Source organism: Macrotis lagotis, chromosome 5, assembly GCF_037893015.1.
Source record: "Macrotis lagotis isolate mMagLag1 chromosome 5, bilby.v1.9.chrom.fasta, whole genome shotgun sequence".
Taxonomy (NCBI): domain Eukaryota; kingdom Metazoa; phylum Chordata; class Mammalia; order Peramelemorphia; family Peramelidae; genus Macrotis; species Macrotis lagotis.
The window spans coordinates 229,190,054-229,203,629 of record NC_133662.1 but is presented as its reverse complement, the minus strand read 5'-3'; the positions used below and the strand labels follow the sequence as shown (position 1 = coordinate 229,203,629).

At 48.0% G+C, this 13,576-nt stretch overlaps 1 protein-coding gene across 1 annotated transcript in view; it reads left to right on the top strand.

Annotated features, from left to right (window-relative positions):
• Positions 1-4,793: 4,793 nt before the first annotated feature.
• Positions 4,794-13,576, top strand: part of CERS2 (ceramide synthase 2) — a 9,949-nt gene continuing 1,166 nt past the window's right edge. Inside the window, exons 1-10 of the mRNA XM_074188764.1 lie at positions 4,794-4,863; positions 10,059-10,232; positions 10,673-10,790; positions 11,345-11,463; positions 11,688-11,745; positions 11,860-11,910; positions 12,110-12,202; positions 12,635-12,763; positions 12,996-13,102; positions 13,258-13,411. Coding sequence (XP_074044865.1) covers positions 10,060-10,232; positions 10,673-10,790; positions 11,345-11,463; positions 11,688-11,745; positions 11,860-11,910; positions 12,110-12,202; positions 12,635-12,763; positions 12,996-13,102; positions 13,258-13,411 — 1,002 coding nt within the window. The 5' untranslated portion in view covers positions 4,794-4,863; position 10,059. The remainder of the gene's footprint in view (positions 4,864-10,058; positions 10,233-10,672; positions 10,791-11,344; positions 11,464-11,687; positions 11,746-11,859; positions 11,911-12,109; positions 12,203-12,634; positions 12,764-12,995; positions 13,103-13,257; positions 13,412-13,576) is intronic.

Below are 13,576 nucleotides of genomic sequence, written 5' to 3'. Positions count from 1 at the left end.
CAGTCTTTGTCTCCCTCTGTCTCTTTCTGTTTCTGCCTCTTTCTGTTGTGTCTCTTTGCCCCTCTCTCTTCTCTCCGTCTCTGGGTCTCTGTTATTCTCTCCATGGCAGGCAAAGAGCTTATATGTTTAAAAAACTGTCCCTCCCTCACCTAGACCCCCCCCACCTAATGATTAGGTTACTTCTAAAAAGTAGATGTTATCAATTCTCATGGTGCCAGACCACTGAGATTTCAGGGATGGTAGGCACCTCTGATCTCTCTTCTTCCTGTGCAGAAAAATGCAGATAACACCCACATATTTGGGACATATGCCTAATTGCTCCTCTAGGGGAATAGTCCAATTGAGGCCCATCTCCCTAGAGTCTCAACTCTAATCTCTAAGAGCCACAAGAGGGCACCAATGTCAAGAACCTTGGTCTTCAGCTGGTTTGGGGAAATGGGTCTTGCCCCCTGGTGGCCATTTTTGGTTCTTCCCTCTACCCCAACTTTCCAGGTCTCAAAGGGGAAAATCAACAAGACACCAGGGATTGAGATTACTGGGTAGAATTGGCTCCAGGCCTGAAAGGTCATTGATAGGAGAGGGGCAAAGATGGAAAAGAAAGAGGATAAATATCCTGGTAGTAGAAGGTTTTTCTCTTGCCCCTAGGAAGTGGTCTTACTCTACAGTTCAAACCAGTTCATGACACCAAAGGGATTGGTTTTTACTTCTTGAATTTTCCACTGCTAAATCATAGGCACAATGTAGAGAACCTAGCTTCATTCAGTCATCAATAAGTATTTATTAATTGTCTACTATGTGGTAGGGATACAAAAACAAAACAATGAAATTGTCCCCACCCTCAAGGAATTTCCATTAGTTTGGGAGAGACAGTTTGTAAGCATACATACATATATATATATACATATATATATACATATATGTATATATATACATATATATGAGTATATGTATAATACTTAATAGATAAGAGTAGAAAAAATAAATGCAAGGCAATTATTTTTTTGGGGGAGAGGCACTAGCAGTTGGGATCTTCAAAGACCTCATGATTTTGTAGAGGATGCAAAATATAGCCATACCATTCTCCTCTTCCCCCAACATCCCTTTCTCATTTTTCCCCTACTGATTTTCCCTCCACTTCAGCCATTCCCCTTGGGCTATAGCTCTGGATCCCGGGGAGTAGTAGGGCTGTAGAAGCCTTTGCTTCTCCCTCCTTGGACATAGTCCTTTGCTGCCATAAGTTGGTGAGAGTCCAAACAAAAGTTTATGAGAGGGATAAGGATTCTTGCTTTCCTCCCCTTCCTTTTCTATGCTAACATCAGTTTGAATGGGATAGCAGGACAGCTCAACTTGGGCAGGAGAAATAAAATAGATGAGTCAGTCTAATCTCTTGTTACTAATTTGTCCTGTTTATTTCCCAACGTTGCTCCTTTTCCCTTCAGTGATCTTTCAGACTTTGGACCAGTTCTACCCAATAACCTCTGACTCAGGGGTCTCATTGATTTTTCCCTTCAAACTATTTCAACTGCTTACCTTCTCAATGAGAGAGAGGGAGTAGGAGGGGAAGGGAAGAAAAGAGAGAATTTGGAACTCTGAGTTTTAAAAAAAATGTTAAAAAATTGGGTTTTTTATGTGCAATTGAGGAAAAAATACTAAATGAAAATAAATTTTAAAAATTTATCTTCAAACTATTTCACTCCTTATTCCTCTATTGAAATTCTACTGGCCACTGTTTCTCTTTCTTACTTTCCTTTCTATGTTGGAATGTGTGTCCCTAACCTGGAAAAAAGATCTATCTACAGTATTCTAACTCCTGAACTATCCTGGAAGTCTGCCTGTACTCCTAAGGCCCAGGAACTACAGGCACTGTTGGTAGCCTTAGGCACCTTCACCTCCCTGACCCAGTAGGAGGCCTGTGAAAAGGAAGTGAGTCACTTTATTTGTCACAGGGGCATGGTGGGTGTGGCCACACCAGCCCAGAACGGGCCTGGGTGAAGGAGGGGATGAGCAAAGAAAGCAGTGGGGCTAACACTCCCAAGAATATGGGATGGGATCATAGGGATAAGGATAAGGATAAAGCTGGTGACATCACCCAAATTCTAGCTGGGGGGCTTACTTTCTCCTCCTCCAGGACAGATGCCTGCTTCTCTCCTAGATTGGCAGCATGGGGATATAATTCTTATCTTTATTTTTCAGGCCCTGGGCTGAACTCTCCCTCTAGGTAGTTCTACTGTCTGAGAACACACAGACTCACAGACACATACATAGACACACAGACACTCACACAGACACATACAGATACACACACACACACACACACACACCACCCCAAGAAAAGTTGTTGGTATAGAGATTTGGAAGTAACATGTACCACAGGGAAAATGGAATGACCGGTGACTGACTACATGTCACCTCCTCCTCCAAATACAACTGGCTCTGAGGGAGGCCTGGAAGGAAGGGTGGCAGACAGGAGAAAAGTAGTAGTGAGATTTGAACACTGGAAGGGTAAAGAGGAACAGTTGAATATGATGGGATCCAACTTGAGGGGTGAGAATGAATGCAAAGCAAAGGGGGAATCGAGCAGGCTGGAAAAGTATAGGGAGTAGAACATCTAGGTCCTGGAGCGGGGGAAACTAGAGAGAAAAGGAGAGGGAAAAAAATAAAGAATTAGAAGAAGAGGGTAGAGTTAATTTTATATATATATATAATATATTTTATATATATATAATATATATATTATATATATATTATATATCTCACTTGTTTCAGACCAAAAACTTGGGCATATGGTCTGTAAATGGATATCCCTTCAGCTGAAATTTATTATTTCTCTTCTTAAAGCTTTCTCATGACTCTCCAAGAAAATCCAGTTTGTGTAGACACAACAGAGATGGGGAAACTAGAAGTAACATTGGAAAAGGGCCTGGGAAGTTAAGGGGTGCAGTGGATAGAACACTGGTTTTAGAGTCAGGAGAACTGGAGTCGGAGTCAGCAGGGCAGGAGTTTGAATCCAACCTGAGATACCTTTGATGCTTACTAGCTGTATGACCTTGGGTAAGTCACTTAACCCTCATAGTCTCATATCCAGGGCCATGTCCAGTCATTCTGATTCATACCTGGCCACTAGACCCAAATGGCTCTGGAGGAGAAAGTGAGATTGGCAACTTAGCACAGCAGCCCCTCACTCAGATCCAACTCATGTGCTAGTCATGGCCTCACTTCCATGATGTTGTCATCTTCTTCGAAAATGAAAGGCAAACATTAATTAATCAATTAGCTATGTTAGAGGATCCTGGGATCCTGGTGTTGGCCAGGGAGGCTTATGAACAGGTTCTGTTAAGAAGGAGGCAGAAAATAAATTCTAGAACAGGGGAAGCAGAGAAAAGAAGGACATCTGGGATACTCGATTTAGAAACTAATCTCTAAAGGTGGGAATATGAGCGTTCAAACTTAGGCTGGGACCCCTCTAATAATAAGTTAATTGAAGAGAAATTTGATGATCTCTCTCACTCCTTTTTCCCTCTATTTGTAAGCCTCAGACCATTAGTAATATTGTCTGCAGAGAGGAAAGGATGTGTCAGACAAGAAGTGCAGATGATGTAAAAGGGTAGGAGAATGAAGGTTCCAACTCAGGCTGGAGCGCCTCTAATGAAAGGTTAATAAATTAATGGGTGGGAAATTTGTCAGTCCCTCGTGTTCCTTTCTCCCTCTATTTGTAAGCCTCAGACCATCAGTAATATTTTCTGCAGAGGGGTTAGTGCTGATGACTGATATTGTCAGACAAGAGGCATCGGAGATGAAGGATGTTAAAGACTTGGCGGGTGGAGAAGATGTCCACCAGCTTTATTTGCATTGCTTTCTTTTTTTTAGGTTTTTGCAAGACAATGGGCTAAGTGGCTTGCGCGAGGCCACACAGCTGGGTAATTATTTGCACTCAGGTTCTCCGGACTCCAGGGCTGTGCTCTATCCACCGCATCCATTTGCATCTCACTCAGTGTCTTGGGGGTACACCCGAGATTCAGGTACTCCCCCATTAAAGTGTGGAGAAGCAACAGTCAGTCATTATACCCTCTCTTTTGCCTCAAGCCCCACAGGGAAGATCAGTTAGGAAAAGCACTGAAATCAGCAGCCGGAGGAATTGGAGACTGAGGCAAGTGGGCTGAATCCATGTGGCCATACATGTGTAGCTAAGGTAAAGGCAATGAATAGGCCAGGGTGCCCTCGTCGCCTATTTTTATTATTCAGTCTAATCGACAAAATAGTTTTGGGCGCCTCGGAGACAAGTTGGACCGTCAGCCCCCCGAGGACCGGACTTGCCCCAAGGCCAACATTTGGGCCATCTTTGCGGTCAGAAAACAGCCCCCTTTGGGGGAGCCACCCAGCCCCGTCCGGGGCGCTTGGCGTTTAAGTGACAAAGCCACGTCTCCCCCAAGTCCAGGCTCGCGCGTGTCTCCACCTGGGGGGCTCGGCTGGGCTGGGGGGGGGGGGGGGGGCCCGGGGAGGAATCTGTTTACGACCCCCCAGTTGGGCCCCGGCCCGGCGGCGGCGGGCGGGGGCTCGATCCGCCGCTCGGCCATTGATTGCTAAGGTTTGTGGCAGCCCCCCGCCCCGCCCCGCCCGGCCCGGCCCAGTCCCCCTCCCAGCCCCCTGCGGCCCGGCGGCTCCGGCCTGGGCTCCTCCCGGTGCTGCGCTCCGCTGGCGGGCGCTCGGGCTGGGGTTCGGACTCGGCCGGCGGCGGGAGGAGGGAGCGGGCGGGCGGAAGGGGGAGGAGAACAGGCGAGCCCTGTGGAGGCCGGAGGTGGGGGAGGAAGGGAGGGCTTCGGAGGGGAGAGCGGAGGACGGCCCGGCCACCGCGGACGCTGCCGAGTGAGCTCCTGGGGCCCGGGAGGGGTGGAGGGGCGGGAAAAGCGGGGCCAGCCGGGTCCGGCCGGAGGGGCGCCCCGGCCCGGCTCGGCCTCCGCCTGCGCCCCGCCGGCCGGCCCCGGGCCTCCGAGGGGCCGCGTCCCAGGCCTCTGCCTGCCCTGCTCATGGCGGCCGGAGCCCGGGGGGAAGGGAAGGGAGAGGCCCGAGCCGGGCCTGGCGGGGGGCCCCCGGGCTCCGGGCTCCCGCCCAGGCGGGGCCCGCGAACGTGCCCCAAAGGCTCAGCTCCTCCCGGGCTCTGCCTGCCCTTCCGCGCCGGGCCTGCCGATTGCTCCCACTCCTGGGCAACAGGTCCCGGGAGGGCAGCCTGGCCCGGGGGGGCAGCCTGGCTTGGGGGGGGCAGCCTGGCCCGGGGGGGTCAGCCTGGCCCGGGGGGGGCAGCCTGGCTTGGGGGGGCAGCCTGGCCCGGGGGGGGGCAGCCTGGCTTGGGGGAGCAGCCTGGCCCGGGAGGGCAGCCTGGCCCGGGGGGGCAGCCTGGCCCGGGGGGGGCAGCCTGGCCCGGGAGGGCAGCCTGGCCCGGGAGGGCAGCCTGGCCCGGGGGGACCGCTGGAGGGTGCGGGCCTGCCCCTCGGGCTGGAGACGCGAGGCGAGGCAAAAGAAAGAAAAAGAATGCTGCGACTGTTTACGGAAGGCTGCCCCGAGCTGCCAGGGTGCCCTCCCGGGTGGGGACGGACTGGGGCTGCGCCTCACCCCATGTGCCGCCAGAGAGGGCACAGGCTTGCCTGGCACGACCACCCCGGGGAGCCTAGCCGCCCTCATCTGCTTAACGGGAACCGGGAAGGAGTGGTTCGGAGCGGAGCCCTGGCTCCTCCGGGGCTGCCACTCCTGCACCGTTATGGGGTGTGGGTGTGTGGAGGCTGGGGGGGGGGGGCTGGTTGAGCTGGTTCTCTTTACTGCAGGCTACTAATTACAGAAGTGGCAACGGCAATTTGACTAGTGGGTTAATCACAGGTGTTTGGCTCGAGTAGCTGGTCCAATTGGGGGCTTTTACTCCCTTCTTCCAAGCAACCTTCTTAAGTTTTAGCTTGAGGCGTTTGTACCCTTGGCCCCAAAAGTTCTAACTTGGTTCTGGACGTTCTCGACAAAAGATCTTTGGAACCTGGCTTCTCTCTGAGGGTCCCCTTCTAGGAATCAGATTGGAAAGGGCTTTGCCAGGCAGGGGCTGCTTCTCATTTCCACTAGGCCTATTGGGGAGCTGTCCCTAGTGGGCGTGTATGTGGTGCATAGGAAACTTCAGTGCCATTGTATTTTGGGGGGGGTGGGTCAAGGACATAGGTGCTTACTGTTGGCTTTTATGTGTATAACTATGCTCCCAGTCTGTCACTCAGAATCCTTTAGGATTTCATCCTCTTGAGAATGGGGAGTCTTGTTCCAAGAAGGACTTCACTTTTCCTCTTCTCTTCTACCCTCTTCTTCCTTGCAATTTGTTTACTTTCTCTGAGAAATCTAGAAAAGAGTTTCCTTTGTCTTCCCATTCTTTTCCCAAGTTCCTCTGCCTTTCTGAGCTGTCAACCAATCCCTGCCCCCCAGGTTTGCAATCTTATCTGTTTTACTCAGCCCGGGCCTGTTGTGTTTGGGTGCTGGGCTCCTAGGTAAGGGGACCTAGCTGTGTTTCAGGTCAGGTGATCTTAAATTAGACCTGAGGGCCCCTTCTGACTGTTTCTATGTCCCAGTGATCTGACCTGATTTGGGGGAGGGAGGAAAGGAGGAAGAATGTTGACATAGTACCCTGGAGCCTTGACTCTACCCCCATCTTTACTCTGCTAACCTTTTCCCACAGTGATTCTCCCATAGGTTGCCTGATAACTTAGAAAATAAAATAAAGACGGTTACAAGAACAACCCTTCCATGGTTTTTCTGGCCCCCTGATCTCATCGCTACCCTGCAAAGAAAACAGCAGGCTAAAACCTGTAACTGCTATCCCCTTTCCCAGGCCTTTTGGCCCATAAATTTCTGTCCCTAACTCCAGCTCTCCGAACCTCCATCCCATCCTTACACCCCCCCCCCCCCATGGGTTTCGAGGAGGGTTAGAGTCAGAATGAGAAGAGGTAAGGGATGGGCTGGGCAGCTCCCAGCTCAAGTTCCTTGTAACTGAATCCCTAGGAAATCTCTGCTATCCTGGCAGTTCTCCAGCCTTTGCCTCAGAAAGTGGTGTCTGTGTTTCCAGAGGAAGGAGAATCGTTTCTCTTTGTGTCTGTATGTGCACGTATCCTTGTGTTTAAGAATGGAAAGGTTTGTGTAGAGTAAGGTGAGGAGAGGTGTGGAAATGAGAGTCCAGGACCGAATCTGCCGAGCCGATCCATGGAGCCAGCACATGTTGTTTTTGCTCTAGGTTCTTAGTTTGGCTCTTTTCACTTGGTTCATGGGTTCTAAAACACTCATTGGAGAAGGGGACAGAAGCAAAAAAGTTTTCCAGGAACCAGAATTTGAGTAGAGCTGTGCAGACCCGTTCCTTTTACCTGCTTTCCCTCCCTCCCTTCCTTCTAATCCTGCCTCCTTCTGCTAGGCAGGCTGAGGGACTAAGGGAGCTGCTGCTAATGGAGAGTGGGGGAAGGCAGATTGGGAAGGCTGTGGTTAGAGAAAGTCTGAAACCTAGGCAAGAGAATGCCATTCTTCATTATGCCAATCATTAGGCAACATACACTTTACCTTGATCCTGGAAGAGGGCTGGAGGAGGGGAGACAGCATTGTTGGTTACTCTTACTCCTTCCCTTGCTAACATCCGACTCCTTTAAACCCTCCCTCCTAACCCCAACCCCATCCAGGAACAAGATGTACCTGGCCTCCTGGAGCCAGAAAGAGGCAAAGGAAAGGAGATGGTTTCCTACCACACTCTTCAGGACCTTTGCCAGAATCTTGAAGCATTTAACTCTCACAATTCTCACAACTCTCCAAACAGGGTTAAAACAAGTGAAATTTTCCCCTGCCCATCTTTCTCACATCTACTATGTGAATGGATAAAGCATCTCCTAGTACTGTTATATGAGAGGTTTTATATTCATTCTATGAGAGGAAACAACCTTGTCTCAATATAAAGCTCATTTGGTAGCACTATATCTCTAACCCCAGTTCCAGAGAGTAGACAAGAGGAAAGAAAGGGGGGGGGGGGTCAGCCGGCTAGGTGGGGCAGTGGATAGAGCACCAGCCCTGGAGTCAGGAGTACCAGATTTCTAATCCAGCCTCCGACACTTAATAATTACCTAGCTGTGTGGCCTCAGGCAAACCATTTAACTCCATTTGCCTTGCAAAAACCTAAAGAAAGAAAGGAAGAAAAAGGGTGTTGGTGGGAGAATAGTTGAGGGTTTGGATTTATCCAGGTAGGATTGGTATCCCAACTCTTCACCCTATGGTGGTATTGTTATTAAGCATCTTATTTTAGCCTTTCTTTCTCTTCAGGTATACCCATTTCCAGAACAAACTTTATCATTATCATCATCTTCACCCTTTACTTCCCACTTTGCTTTTATTTGGGGAGGAGTGAAGGAGGGGATTGAGATTGAAATTTCACTGTAGATAATTTTGTTCTCATTTCAAAAGGTTTCATTTCCAATTCAAAACTGATATTTGATCCCTCAGAGATGGGGGTAGGGTAAGGGAAATAGTGCCCTAAAGGTGAAAACTTCATTGTGTCTCTAGACCCTAAATTTCTTTAGTTTCTGTGACCTCTGACTTATGAAGGCAATGTTCAAGGAGGGGAAGTAGTGAATACAAGAGGGTAAAGTCCTTGTACTACGAGTATTTGCCCATGACTGGCAGAGTTGTGATTTCGCAAGTTCCAGGAGGGGGATGGGGGAAAGAGGAGGAGGAAGAGGGGATAGGCTGAGTTATATCTGAAATGTAGTCTTTTCCCTTGGCACTATTTGGTATCTCGATCACAGTGAAGAACTGTCTCCCCAAAGTCCTCATTGGAGAGGAAAAAACCATTTTTTTCTTGCCAAAACATTCTGGGAGCCTGGGAGGGGGAGGGGCACAGTTCTTTCTCAGTGACCCCTCCTGAGCATGGAATGGAGACTGGAATGAAGAGCCTGGAAAACAGTGGCCTAGTCATTTCTCTACCATCATTATATAATAATTTGATAGGGCCATTTTGTTGCTTGCTCATTTTCTTAAACCTTGGGTCCTAGCTTTGTGGGGTGGTCAGGTTTTACCCTAAAACCACTGTTTGCCTCCTATGAGGCAAATGGAGAACTCCCAATGGAGAATATTTCCTGTGTCTCCAGATCACCCTGTCCCTCCTTTTCTCCAAACACTCATTGTAGCCCATTCTCCCTTTCAGCCTCCTAGGAGCTGTTGGTAGTTGAGGGTATTAGTTAATCATATCAATATAACAATCTTTCCTTAGGATTTAAGAAGCTATGGCTGTAGGTGTTTCCTGCCCCCAACTTGGTATTCTTTCTGGACAAGTTCTAACATGATGCAGTTCTTAATCCTTCTAAACTTTGGGACTTGCCACACTGTTCTATTTCCTCACCTTCCCCCCCCCCCCCCCCCCAGGCCTTGCACGGAGTCAATCTGTTAGATTGCTTGGGTGAGTGAGGATCTAGGTGGTCTGGGGTCATGTGTCCAGTCACTACAAGTGTAGAGTTTGACCTCTAGCCCAGAGTCTAATGGGTTAGCTCTTAACCTCACCAACTATCCCCACCTTCTGTTTAATCAGTCGTTCCTCTCTCTAGTCCCTTTTTCTTGTTCGTTTCCCATTCCATTAGTGGACCATAAGGAAGAGAAGAAATTTCTTTAGTTCTGGAAGCCTCTTTTCCCTACCCTCAGAGAGACCTCCTTAGTTAGGGTTGGTTTAGTAGTGGACAAAAATGGAAGGAGGGGTAGAAGGAAAGTTCTCTCCTCAGTCAGTTTAGCAGCTGGTGGAATCTTAATTATTAGCCAGCAGATAGATTGAAGCAAACCAGAGCTTGTCTCCCTCTAAACTGGGGTACAAAAGGGAAATCCAGATCCTAAAGTTAATATTTACAGGAGTCTCAAAAAAATAGACTATTGAGTTTTTTAAACTCAAATTATGGGGGGAATCTCTCCCCTTTGCAACCCAAATATTCATGTCATAGTTCTCTTAGAATACTTCAATAACTTTCCTGTTCCCATCCTTGGCTCCTCTTCTGACACCTTTCGTGCTCTTTTGGCTTCCCCAGGATGTTGCAGACTCTATATGATTACTTCTGGTGGGAGCGATTGTGGCTACCTGTGAACCTGACCTGGGCTGACCTGGAGGACCGTGATGGGCGAGTCTATGCCAAAGCTTCTGACCTTTATATCACTTTGCCACTTGCTCTGCTCTTCCTCATTATCAGATACTTCTTTGAGATGTGAGCATATTACACCTTTGCCCTTCCTAGTCTTTCCTACTTTCTCTCTTTGACTGTCTCAGCCTAGTGATCATCAGTGGTTAGACCTTGGTGTCCTGGCTCTTGTTTCTAGCCTACTGTGTCCCTACTTTGCCCTCCCTATGAAGGCAGCATTGTCTGCCTGAGGATTTAGCTCCCCTAGGCCATTCTTTCAATAGCCATTTGTTTCCTCCCCCTTCCCCCAGGCTGCTGTTGGACACTAGCTGCTTTGTCCAGAGTGGTAGGAAACAAAGGAGGCCAGAGGGGGTGCCAAGGAACCTCTCTTCAGCACTGAGCTGGGGAAACTGAGGCCATAATGTTCTAAGCTCCCAGGCCCTTCTCTCACCCCCCCCCAACTCAGATGTCATAGGGGGTTGTTGAAAGGGACAAGCTGTCTCCTTAACACCAGAAACCTTTCCCAGTTATGTAGCAACGCCATTGGCTGCCCTCCTAAATGTGAAGGAGAAGACACGGCTTCGAGCATCCCCCAATCCAACGCTGGAGAATTTCTACTGTACCAATGGCAAACACCCCAAACAGGTATACAGGATGAGAGACAAGGTCCCTGAGCCATGACATTCATCATCCCAAATGCACTGGACTCATTGAAGGCTAGCTCTTAGCAGGGGAAGAAGGCAAAGTTCACATCTGATGTGAGCCTAGAGGAAAGAAACCTATGAGGCTGAAGGAAAATAGAGGCAGCAGAAGAAATTGATGAGGCAGCATTCAAAAGACCTTGACTTGTTTACTCACTCTGCTCTTTGCTTCTTGGATATCTTTTGGTCTTGATATGAACTTTTTCATCTTTTTCAGTTCTAAAATGATGATGATGATTTTGGGGCTTGTCAATACTAGAAATTAAAGGGATCAATTTTGGGGACGAGGTTTTCATGGTAGGAGTCTGGTACCCCTGGTTGCTAAAAGGGTTAATGCAGAAAAAGGAATGCAAAGGAGGACTGGGCTTCAGAATTGAGAAAAGGAATTAGGGAGTCAGTGCCAGAGAGCCTGTTGAAGGTTCTGAGGGGATCAATGTTCATTTGGGTTGTCTTGCAAGAAGTTACTGTTAAGTCTTGTCTTTCCCCAAACCCTCTCAGGCAGAGGTGGAGCTCTTGTCTCGGCAGAGTGGACTCTCAAGCCGCCAAGTGGAGAGATGGTTCCGAAGACGCCGAAATCAAGACCGGCCAAGCCTGCTCAAGAAATTCCGGGAGGCCAGGTGGCAACAGAGCTAAGGGTGGTGGAGAGATAGTTGAAAGGGAGAGAGAGTAACTGGGTGTGGAAAAGGACAGATTGGAGATATTGTGATGTTCTATATATTTTTTCCTTTATTTTTATTTTTTAATGTTCTATATACTTTGATAAAGGAGGTAAAAGGTCATGAATATAGTTGGGGAGTCTAGGGTCTGGGTCCCACTGAGTTACCTTTACTTCTTCTTCCAGTTGGAGATTCACCTTTTATCTCATTGCTTTCATTGCTGGCATGGCTGTCATTGTGGATGTGAGTAGGGGTGGGAGGGAGGAGTTGGAGACTGAGCATAGTGGAGACCAGCCACAAGACTTTATCTCTTCTTCAATATATCAGCTTCTCTGATTTGCCACTTTTTTTTTTCAGAAACCTTGGTTCTATGACATGAAGGAAGTATGGAAAGGTTATCCCATACAGGTATGGGAAATGGCTATGATCTTCATGGCAAAGAGAGATTTGTAGTGGGGTGAAACAGAAGAGAAACTTAAAGGCCTGGGAAGGCTCCTTGCTGGGGAAAATTGTTAGTATGTTGTGGTAAGGTGTAGGGAGGCAGGTTGGAACTTTTGGGAACATTCATGTTTTGATGGACCTCAGGTTTCCTTCCTCTCTCCTTAAGTCCACAGTCCCTTCCCAGTATTGGTACTACATGATCGAACTCTCTTTCTACTGGTCTCTACTCTTCAGTATTGCTTCTGATGTTAAACGAAAGGTGGGTCAATTGACTGAAAAAGATGGCTTTGGGGATTCTCCTGGTACTAGGTCTTCCTGTTTACTGCTAGAAGTTTGCTCTTGTCTTTACTGTTTAGCTCAGTCTGAAAGAAAACAAGAATTTGAGATCATCTCAGATTCTTCCTTTTATTTTAGCATTGTTTTCATGGACTCCTTTTGAAGCCTATCAATTCCTTTAAAGGAATGAGACAGAATTATGAAAGAAATTAATTATTTTGAGAAGATGCACTTTTCCACTGTTCACATTCATGAACCCCCAAAATCTTGGGGATTTATGGGCCTTAGTTTAGTTAACCCTACTTAATGGGTTAGGCAAGAAGCTTATTATCCTGAGGGACAAGGGTTAGAAGATTTTGGGAAAAAGAATTGGGGAACAAAGCAAAGTCCTCATCCCATCTAATTTCCTCCCCAGGATTTCAAAGAGCAGGTGATCCACCATGTGGCCACAATCATCCTCATCAGCTTCTCTTGGTTTGCCAACTATATCCGGGCAGGGACACTCATCATGGCTCTCCATGACTCCTCTGACTACCTGCTAGAGGTCAGGATTCCCCAGAATTCCCTTAACCGAAGATCCCAGGCATTTTCCCCTGCATCTTAAACCTCCTTTGCCCCTTTTGCCTCCTGTATAGATATCGGGTTGGGTTAAGGATCAATGTCCTGGTTATTACATACATACACACACACACATATATATGTATGTATGTATGTATGTTGGAGGGGGAAATGGGGCCCTTGATGATGGCTACATGGGACTGGGGGTGTCTATGCAGTCAGCCAAGATGTTTAACTACGCTGGATGGAAAAATACATGCAACAATATCTTCATTGTCTTCGCCATTGTCTTCATCATCACTCGACTAGTCATCTTACCCTTCTGGTGAGTGGGAGCTCAGGGATGCTGCTTGCTTAGGAAATGGGTCTTCCCATTTTTCTTGCTCTCTCAAGCCCCCATCCCCACTTGTTTTTCCTCTTACCATCTTGCCCCTAGACTATATGACCTCATTGTCCCCAGTCTCCATCTCTGTCCCTCAGGATCCTGCACTGCACACTGGTGTATCCTCTGCAACTGTATCCTGCCTTTTTTGGTTATTACTTCTTCAATTTTATGATGGGTGTGCTCCAAGTGCTGCACATCTTCTGGGCCTACCTCATCCTTCGAATGGCCCACAAATTTGTAACTGGAAAGGTAAGGACTCCATTTTGTATCTAATTCAGAGATTTGCTCCCCCCCATCTCAGTGAGTTTTTCATGATCCACAATTCACAGCAAAAGGAATTAAGATCATCCTGAGTACCAGAGCTTAGTCCTCCTTCACATCAAATGTGAAGTTTAAAAATTTGGTAAAACCCTA